Raw genomic sequence first — 11,219 nt, forward strand, 5'->3', positions numbered from 1 at the left:
TGATTTGGACAGTTGTAGATAGATTTAGTAAGCAAGCATATTTCATTCCATGTAAGAAAATTTTAACAGCATCATAAGCAGCACAATTATTTTTGAAAACTGTTTTTACTAACCATGGATTGCCCAAAGTTATCATTTCAGATCGTGATTCTAGATTTTGTAACAATTTTTGGATAACACTGTTTGCAAATCTAGGCACAAAGATTGATTTTTCATCTGCATTTCATCCAGAAACAAATGGACAAACAGAAGCCACAAATAGCACCATTCTAGATCTTTTACGTGCATATACTATCTCTAAACCTCTGACATGGGACACTCATTTGCATTTATTACAGTTTACATATAATAATACACCACACACATCTACAAAGAAAGCACCTTTTGAAGTCATTTATGGATATAGATTATCTACACCTGTTGCATCTTTGTCTAATAGAATTCAGAGTGCTGATGATATTGCTACTATGCATAATAGTATTTTTTATGAGGTTAAGGATATGATTGCTAAAGCCCAACAATCATATACCAAACAAGCCAACAAGAAAAGACAAGCTATGAATTTCAAAGTTGATGATTATGTTTGGCTTAGAATAGAAAAGCATAGACTGCAAAGTGTAGATAGACATCCAGTTGTCAAATTAGCTCCTAGATTCTATGGACCATTTAGAATTATTCATAAGATTAATGATAATGCATTCAAGTTAGAATTACCATCTCATTGGAAAATTCACAATACATTTCACATTAGTTTATTGAGACCATTTAGAGGCCAATTACCTATTCACCCTGTTTATGAAAACCCACCTTTATTAGAGGAAGAGACTGAAATACTTGAACCATAAGCCATCATAGACACTGACTACATGACCACTAGAACTGGCCGAAGGTATTCTAGATATCTAGTAAAATTTAAGAACCATCCTGTAGAGGAAGCACAATGGATGCACGCTAGAGACTTAAATGCTTTCCCCACTCTGTTAGCTCCACATTGAGCTAATAGCAATTGAGGTCAATTGCTATTCCACCGCGGGGGTATGATACCAGGAGGCATATTCCACGGTGGATTCCGTGAGGTTTTACGGTGGATTCCGTAAACTTAGATGACCGGGGCTCATACACAAAGAGGATTCTTTGTGCGAGAAGTTGATGGGGACGCCTGTCCTTTTCGGGCATTTCATTAATTTAGTGTGTACATGGGTGATTCCATAGCGGGTGATTCCGCAAAATGCATATGAAATTAATAAACGTTTATGAGTTTAGAGTGCGCACTCGTAATAAATTAAGGTTAGGATTTATTTCTAACCAGTTGATTTATTTACGTAACTGAAGACTGCTAGGTATTCACTTTTGTCGGTTTAATTGTATTATTTTACTAACGATTGTGAATGCTTCAGTTGATGTGTAGAGATAGCAGCAGTGACAGAGGAAAGCATTGGATTTTAGCGAGTATTCGACCTTTGGATTATATTTTGATAGGCGCCACGCCTATATTTTGTTATGTCTATTGAGACATTGATTATTGATTATTATTTTGTATGCGCCTATGCGTATGGATATGTTATTTCTATTTGGACATTGAGATTGGGCGTGCCAGACTCTATGGGCACCGTCCATTAGCTTTATTTTCCTATTTTTGTAGAAAGCAAACTCAAAAGCTAAAAGCTTGTCATATTTTTGTAAATTGGGACTATTATTGAGCATGAAGATTGAAATATACATAAAATACATGCTTTGTGAAGCGCTCACACAAGGCATGGGGGAAGATTGAACCCAATTTGTCTCTTGCTTCTTGTCGTGCATGCTTTTACATGGTTTTTTGTGCAAAAAAGGTAGAGTTCATTGTTCTTGGGGACCTTCCGGGATTCACTACGTGAGCATTCTGCGTCCGATCTGCGCACCATTATCTCAACTCGAAACTCTCCATACCGTTGCACATGCTCTATGGACAAATGATGTTTTCAACGAATGGCCAATTTGCATTGCGTGCATGGACATGGGACATGTTGATTGAGCCAAGCCTCACGATCACCACCATGTTGGTCATGAGTGCTAGACATCTTAACTGCGATGTAATGGAATGATAATTTAATAAAGATTCTATATTGTATATTGGGACCACTCCACTATATATATTTCAGGTCTTTTTTTTTTAAATTTTCATACCTATCTCTTTAAGTTTGGCTCTAAACTTATCTATCTTTGAGGTCGGCTCTCAACTATGCTCACACACATACATTTGCGTACCTACATTGCAAAGAATAAAAACCAACACAAGAAAATTTTTGAAAACACTCGCTTCCATTTCTCTCTCTTTCAATACTTCCTAACCTACATTGCAAAGCAACACAAAGCAACACAAAGATCGAAGACAAACCAACACTTTCTAACCTACATTGCAAAGCAAAACAAAGATTGTAAAGAAACCAAAACAGGGCATACCATCGTGCTCTCTTCTTTTTCCACGACCTCTTCGTGCGGGCGACACTCCTCTCCTCGCGTGCGGCTCGTGGCTTGCTTCCTTGCTCACCTCCCTTGCTCATCTCTCTTGCTCACCTCCCTCTCTTGCTCACAATCCTTTCTTTCTCTCTACCTTCACGTGCTCAAATGAAAGAAACGTTTGGGTTTCAGTGAAATTTTGCCGCAGTAAGCTGTCGGTATTAGCGTCGGTATCTGCATCTTTAAAAATGTTGGTATTTGTGTTGATAAATACCAACACAAATACCGACGTTTTTAAAGACACTGATACCGACGCTAATACCGAGGCTAATACCGACGCCAAAAAAAAAACGTTGCTACTTAGCGTCACTATATGTGTGTACCCTTGTAGTGTATGATGGCCTTAGGACTCTTGATGCACCTATCTATATGTAGAAAATGGTTTAAAACAGTGTTTGAAAATTTATTATGTCAAATTCGCATGATATGCATATATATTCATAAATGACCCCTCAAGTTCTTGCCTAGATTTAAGTTGTTCAACTTGCTACTTGTATGATGCCACTCTCCTATTGTACCCATCGAGTAGTGTGTGCAGATGAGAGAGAGACAGACAGAGAGAGAGAGAGAGAGAGAGAGAGAGAGAGAGACTATGAGCAAGAGTAAATACGCTAAGGCTTTCTTAAAGCATACAAGTACTATCTCTTAAAAAGCACTTTATTCATAGCCTTTGATTATACCATGGGGGCCATGGCATATGAAATGCTTACATTGCATAAGCAATGTCTATTGTTAGTGGCATTCCATAAGCTTGGCATAGAAGCAATGTGGATAGTGATGCCTTTTGATGTCAATTATATGACAAAAAATGCAGTAGTAAGGCTCTCCGATTGTCCTATTGTGCACAAAAACATGATAGAGACACACGTGCCTTTAGAGTCATGTTTAAATAGGCATTAAAATTAGTTTTAATAGGACATTAATGAGATGTTTAAGTAGTCATTCACCCAAACTTTTAAGCAAATCATTTAGAGATGCTTAAGGAGATGTTTACAAATGGGCTTATTTAGTTGTTTAGTGTTTAAGCTACATATCTCAATAGAGACAAATCACGAAACTCTAAATAATGCGTACCATCTTGGATCTAAATAACTAAAACAATAAATAAGCTCTAAATGGCCAACTAAACAAATTTATACAAACCACTAATTCTTAAGATATTAAAAGTGAAGCAAGCCTTGCATCTTTGAAGAATAGGGTTCCCTTTGCATTTTAAAGGCTTCATTACCTTGCATATGAGCTCTAATATTTCACAACACCTCTCTCTCTCTCTCTCTCTCTCTCTCTCTCTCTCTCTGTGCATCTTTCTTATTTCTATCATTGTTAAATGAGTACATATATTGGTTGTTTTTCACCTTCATGGACATGTTTAAAGTTGTGATTTGTCTTCTCAAATAGCTTATTAATAGTTATGAGCACATATATTGTTTGTTTTTCATATTCATTGACATGCTTAAAGGTGTGATTTGTCTTCTCCGATAGCTTATTAATTGTTATGAGTTAAAATGAAAATTTAAACATGTTTTGAAAGATGCCCTTTTTTTGCAACTATAGCGTTTGTATTTGTGCTTTTATTCTATTGTAAAGAATACTCAAGATGGTCCTAGTATTTTCCTAAGGGGAGTGTACTACTAGATAAGTAACGAAAGATAATATTTGATAGGCTTAGGTAGTTCATTCATCAAGAACTAACGGTGGCTTCTTATCACGTGTAATAAGTCATAGCTACCACCCACTAATTGTGGAGCTCATCTACCACTCTCTTGTGCTTGTATTTGTTCTAATCCTATGAATACAACTCAATACAATAATTATTCTCTTGAATACATTCTTGTGTTCTTCATGCAACATTTTTTATCTTGCATATACACTTTTGCTCTTTTCTTTCTCGCTATCAATCTCATATTTCTTTCATGGTGAGAGGGAGAGTCAATACAACTAATTGTGCATAGAAGATTTTCTCAATGAGCACCAATATCTCTCCACAATATAGGTGATCTTTATTAAGACATAGTGAGCTATTAAAAAAAGCTCTTGACATTCAAGGTTACTAGATTTGCAAAACGTTGTTGTGTGCTACAATTGGTAATGTTGCATCAAAGGTTGAATCTTAGCAAATGGGAGAATCCCATTATGTTATAAAGCATCCGACTCCAATATTTCTAGATAAAGTTTTCCTTTGCCAAAAGCTTGAAACAGGAAAAGAGAGGAGATTCATAAACATGTCCTTAGAGGCTCTTTAAAAAAAAATTTGTTAGAGGGAGCTCTTGATGAGTAGCAGCAGAAGTTCCTATATGTAACATAAGGTTATTGCCCATCTTTTGGTGTCTTGGAATGCCCTCAAGTACCGAGGTTTCAATAGCTACATCCACCTAATTATTATTATGTCCCTGAAGCAATGTTTGGTGGAGGGAGGTGAAATACATAATCAAGGGCCAAGAAAGTGATATTGAAGCTCACATCGTGTGAAGATTCTTTTGTGCCCTTAAATAGCAAGGTCTATAGAACTAGTGTTGTGGATTACAAAGCTACGTACATGCATTCAAGTCCAAAGACACCCATAGGAAATTGGTTTCTTTCATTCCACTAGAAAGCAAGCATAGAAACGCTTTGTACGCAGGTGTTTATGAGTGTATCTATCTACTAGATACACAAACCTTGAAGATGGAATGCTTATTCTACAGTAGATTGTAGCAATCGTAGCGGCAAGAAAACACTCATGTGAAAGGCATTGTTATATGACATGCATAGTTTTGTTTCTTTGCTTGAGAAGGGTAAGGTTGAGACTCCAAGGGTGGGTCATAGATGTGGCTTGTGGAATGTAATTTGAAAGGAAGTTGTGTGAAAAATATAGCTCTAGTATTTGAAAGACATTGTTGTCTCATATTACAACTTGGAAGCAAACAATACATGAAAGTAGGATAACACCTTGTGGTTTTCTCCATCGTCGAAAGCGTTGACTTTAACAGCAACGTGAAAAGTCTTTCCTATGAGCTCTTCACCTTGCAGCTTTATCTAGGACGCTGATGTTGGTCTAGTTTTGATTAACGAGAGAAAACATGTTTCTTGGCCTCTTCTATAATTGCCTCTCTAAAGAGCTTTGGTTTTGGGAAATGGGATATAAACATGGTAAACAGACGAAAAGGGATTTTGGAAAGTTAGAGGGAGCTCGTGACTCGAGTTCCTATACGTAACATGATCTTATTACCTATCTTTTGGCATCTAGGAATGCCCTCGAGTAGCAAGGTTTCGAGAGCTATGTCCATGTAATTATTGTTATGTCCTTGAATCAATGCAGTGGAGGGACGTGAATTACATAATGAACGGCCGAGAAAGTGAGATATCGAAACTCACCCCATATGAAGGTTCGTATGAAGCTTTAAATTTGACGCCCAATGTTGGGCTTCAATCAAATTTTACTGACACCTTTGGCCTTTTTTATTGGCATAAAATTGGGGCTTTCACAGTAATTTTGGGCGTCAAAACTTCCAACATGTGTTCCTCATTGATTAATGATTTCTAGTAATTGTCAAAAAGTGGAGTTGACATATGAATTTAGGGGTTGACTGTTTCAGAGGAGCCTACCACAATCGCTATGAGGGGTACAAAGATAATAGTAGGGCATAGCCTGCATGTAATAGAGGGAAATGTAGGAGCTTTAACTCAAAGAGCTTCTGAAGGTTGAATGTGTGATGCTAAAGGCGACTAAATACTTTGCCACTACACTTGTACAAACCTATGTAGCCTATCAACATTGAGCCTTTGATTACTCAACCCTCGATGCTTGCACCTTCATAAGTTATGAGTGTAAGATCAAACACATCAGTTAGAGCATGCATAAATAAGTTGGGTCGAGCTAATGAGGACAAATCAAGCAAAAGGGGTAGAGTCACAATGTAAATGCGATTTATAGTAGATATTCACAAGTCACATGAGTATAGGTTTCTCCTCAAAACATGCAGCTCCATATCTTAATATGGAGTAAACAAATGACTTAAGAAACACAGGAAACACAGTAACTTGTAGCTTCAAAAGGAAGGAAACATGCTTTATATTGATGTGAATATCTACTACATCATCCCATGAGTAGTAGGCACACTACAAGCAGCATGAACTCATATACCTCTTCTTCTTCTAGCTCCTCATCCACCACACCTGCCAAAATTGCATACCCCCATCACTACACCGTCTCGCCATGACCTTCCTCATTTCCATCGATCCATGCTCATCCCTACAACACAAACAACATTGGTTTTTTACACTTATCGTATGCAAGTGACAAACAACGCTCAAACTTCCTTTGTGTGAAAGTAAACTGAACAAGGAACCTTAGTTAATCATCAAGCTTCATTTTTGTATATTAAACATATTACATGTTCAAGAATAAACTTGAATCAATGCTCGTTGTCGAGCTTGTTGGATCTTGATTGAGGATGTAGCTGTTCATTGACTAGTGACACCAAATCTCGCAAGCTGAAGAAGTGCACGCAAGTGTTGAAAATGCATTGAGCACGATTTGAGTTTGGATCGTTCAAAATTTTCTATGGTGGGAAAAAATAAATTACGGATTGATAGGGAAAATAAGTGAGCAATCAAGTGGATCGCAGTTCAAGGGTAAACACAACTATTAAAAATTGTAAATTTGAATATTTAAATTAATGCCTTAGATATTTAGGCTATACTATATAGCCTTATAGATTTGAAAGTGGTTCTGGATCCCACTCATTGCGAATTCTAAGGCTTAATTCTATGATGAGTCATGACCAAGCTTTCAAATCAATGCTAAAAAAAGTGATTGAGCATGGGAATTATGCTTGTGTGTCTTCTCACTTCATTTTCATTCTACATGTATGTACAAATGTGTATGGTGACACTGCCTTACCTAACATTATTAGACTTCAGCTGCAACCTTGACCTTAATTCTTAGACTTCATCTTGACACCTTTCCCCAAGTTTTTAGGTGTCGTTTGATGCCCAAAATGGCCATGACGCCCATTTTGGGCTTCAGATATAAACACCGTGCAGCAGCAGCCAAGATACCTAGTAACCGGGCCCCTGTCTATAGAGCTAGTTTCGCGGATTACAAAGCTACGTGCATGCGTTGGAACCGGAAGGCAAACTTGAAGACTAGCTTGCGAACTGCCGGGTGACGTCGGTTGGTTGGGCAAGATATATATGATCAGTAGTCGGTCCATCCGCAGGTGGAGCATGTACACATCACTTGACCAGAGACATCATTCGTCAAAGCAGTAAGTGAAGGCAAGCTTATCATCATCATGTCGATCTGCAAGGCGGGCCTGCATGTGCAGGCGCTGGTGGTCCTCCTATTCCAGGTCTATACGATCATCATCAACCCGCACATTGATAACATCGCGGGTGCGGCTGACATCGGACCGGACCATAATTATGTGGGGCTCCAGATGGACATCCTTCACAGGAGCGATGTGCACGAGGAATGTGCTAAGCGCGGCGCAGCAGTTGTTGAATATGGGGTGGACCATGGCTGTAAGCGCCTGGAAAGGGACGAGGCCCGTGTTCAGTCCCTCCTGGGTATTCTTGTAGGCGGTGCTGCCACCGCAGCGCGCCAGCAGCTAGCTGAGGTGGTACCTGCCTTGAAACTCTCGGGAAGTGGGGATTATATCGTCAGGCTTGCGTTGGGCGGGGGCTACCATAATTACATGTCCCTCGACACGGGCAGTGAGCTGTCGTGGATCCAGTGCAAGCCCTGCGGCGGCAAGTCGTGCATCCCGCAGGTGGACCCTTCCCTCTTCGACCCCTCCGCCTCTGCCACCCTGCGCAACGTCTCCTGCAAGTCGCCTGTGTGCCATCGCCGACTCACGACAGGGCTCGTTGGCTCATGCTATGCGGGCACTTCCAACTGCGCCTACAAGGTGGACTATGCAGACGGCTCTTCCACCGCAGGAAGCTTGGTCATGGAGGCCATCACTGGCTTGAACAACAACAGCAAGCAGGCCGTTGAAGTGCTGCTGGGCTGCGGCCACGACAACACGGGCATCTTTGGAGGTGCGGCGGGAATCGTAGGTCTTGCACGCGGCCCACTCGCCCTTGCGTCGCAGCTCAGCGCGGATCGCAATCACAGACCCACCTTCTCCTACTGCCTCCCTCCCAGACGGCTACCCTCAACTCTTATAGGCCCATCAGTTGCAAGGGCCGCGGCTACAGGTAGCCTCGTACTTGGATCAGCAGCAATTAGCCCAGCAGCTCTACTTGGTCTCCGCTATACACCACTTCTCCTTCACCCCGATCCCGCTCTCCGGACCTTCTACTACGTCTCTCTCACCGGCATCACCGTTGGCTCCTCCCTCCTCCCCATCGCCCCCTCCGCCTTCCAAATCGACAGTCGCACCGGCGGTGGCGGTGTCATCCTCGACTCCGAAGTCGCCATCTCCCGCCTTCCCCCTGCTGCTTATGCGGCTCTTCGCACCGCCTTTGTCCGTGAAGCCGCGCCCCACCTTGGCCACCCGTCGCCTGTTGACAGTGGATCCTTCCTCGACACCTGCTTCGACACCACCCACATCCAGCTACGTGCTCAACGTCAGCACGATCAGCCTCTCCCTATTCCACGCGTCGTGCTTCACTTTGCAGGTGGCCTCGACCTCGAGCTACCTCCCTCCAATGTCCTCGTCTGGCTGGACGACTGGGCGAGCACCGCGGACGGAAGCCCCCCGTCCACGAGGAAGCTATGTCTCGCGTTCGCCCCTGCCCCTGATGCCATGTCCTTCTCCATCATCGGCAACGTCCAACAGCAAGGCTTCCGCATTCTCTACGACGCAGCCGGTGCTAGGCTTGGTGTCGCACCGCACCAATGCACCTAGACTCCCTAATTCATTGCACACCTTACTGGCTTCTCAGAGTCTCTGCGGAATTGTCGGTGGAGCCTTGTCCTCCTTCATGTAAACAGAATATTATTTCCAAAGAAAGAAAAGTTCTGACATTCTTTCTAAAATCGAATATCAATCCTGCTCATTACCTGGCTTCATAGATGGATATGAGTTCTCATTCCTGTTGATCAGGTGGAATGGAATGGACGATGTGTCGCTGGTCGGGTCTATGTAGATTAATGTTGGTGAAATCTCATTTTCTCGCTTTGATCTCGCTCCTACGCTGCACCACTAGAGTTATACACAAGGGACTTTTAGTCAATCCCTATATAGGAAATCTTGTAAAATGTAGGAAATGTTGCAATATTTCCTATGTTTGTATGCATGTATTCCATATATACAACTAGGGAATGACATTCCCCACATCTAATAGTAGGGAATTAAAGGTCAATATAGACTATTTCTTAAGTTATGTAAAAATTCCCTATATAAGTGTATACAAGAACATGTTTGGATTAAAAACCTTATAGGTTTTCATGCATGCCTTGCATGAATTGGTCTATAGCTCATGGTTAATTTAAGAGCAATAGTAAAATACTCACCCTTGCAAGCTTGGACATGCCAATGTAAACATAATCTTAGTCTAGCACCCTATGAGCCTTTGGTGAGAAACAATCAACCTTTTGAATTGTTGTAGTGTTTGGACTAATGACCTAGATGGTTAAAATGATCTGATTTTTTTGAGATATCCTATTGCTCTTATTAGTAGAAAATGTTGGTATTTGTATCGCTTCTTTAAATGAGCAAGATAGTGCTTCCCTTTGATTGCCATAGTGATAATAAGTGTCCAATGAGCCATAATCTTCCTTTTGTATTTCTTAAAATGGCAGGATACATACGTTGTATACTCTAGATAACTCAACAACCTTGGGATCTCCTAGTAGGGCCTCTTATGGAGGACTAACTTTTAGAGGTCCCTAAAAGGTTGGAGTTACACTCTATGACTATTATAACCATGAAAAGAAAAATACAAAATACAACGCAACATAGCTCCATTGTGATGGTTTAGCTGATAGTCAGGGTGATAGAATAATTCTCCAAATGAATGTAAGGCTCGAGTTATAAGTGTGGGTTGGGGCCTTAGCCATAGACAAGAACTCCACTTTTTCTTCTTTATCACAACCCAGTCTAGAGGGACGATATTAGCAAACATCCATTTTTTAGCGATGTCCATGTAATTCGTAAGGGATCTAAGAATAAAATTAAGACAAAAAATTTTGCCATTTGGATTGATGCTCCAGAATGACTAAGGGCCATTTTATATTCATTTGGGGACAAATGTATGCAACAAAGCTAGTTAATTGAGGTAGCAATTATCAAATGGGGGATAGAACTATCTTAGTGTTGTTGACTTTGATAAGGAAGAGGTGTTTGGATAGCTTTTTGTGGTACACAAAAAAGAGTGGCTAGCCATTGGCAGCACCGATCAAATGCATGCAAGTATCCAGACAAATTTGAAAGAAAAAGTGCCCAAATCATGTTTGATCTACCTTTTATTGCTTTTGGTTTATGTATTCTAAGGTGTTTGTTTGTATTGATGTTCATGAAACCTTCCTAAGGTACCAATTTTTCTCAAGGTGATGAGGTCCACAAGTTAGCTTTCCCTCTTTACATCCATAACCTAGTACATCCAACCAAGAGAGCACCATTCCAATTCTATTCATAACCTAGTATGTCTAACCAAGATCATAGAGAGAACCATTCCAAGTCTACTCACAAATCACACGTTGTCTTGTAGGGGCTAAAATCTTATCCAACTTACGATTATAAAAGGTATAACTCGAATATAGTGATGAGAATACATCTCACACTATGCAA

General features: G+C 40.6%; 1 protein-coding gene across 1 annotated transcript; it reads left to right on the top strand.

Annotated features, from left to right (window-relative positions):
- Positions 1–8,162: 8,162 nt before the first annotated feature.
- On the top strand, positions 8,163–9,512 carry LOC148032323 (aspartyl protease family protein 2-like). Its single transcript, XM_087684078.1, has one exon. It carries the CDS (start codon positions 8,178–8,180, stop codon positions 9,333–9,335), a length of 1,158 nt encoding a protein of 385 aa, XP_087540204.1. The 5' UTR covers positions 8,163–8,177; the 3' UTR covers positions 9,336–9,512.
- Positions 9,513–11,219: the final 1,707 nt, after the last annotated feature.

Source organism: Lygodium microphyllum, chromosome 8 (genome assembly GCF_053477565.2).
Source record: "Lygodium microphyllum isolate KBCC chromosome 8, Lygodium_microphyllum_v1.1.10, whole genome shotgun sequence".
In the NCBI taxonomy this organism is placed as follows: Eukaryota; Viridiplantae; Streptophyta; class Polypodiopsida; order Schizaeales; family Lygodiaceae; genus Lygodium; species Lygodium microphyllum.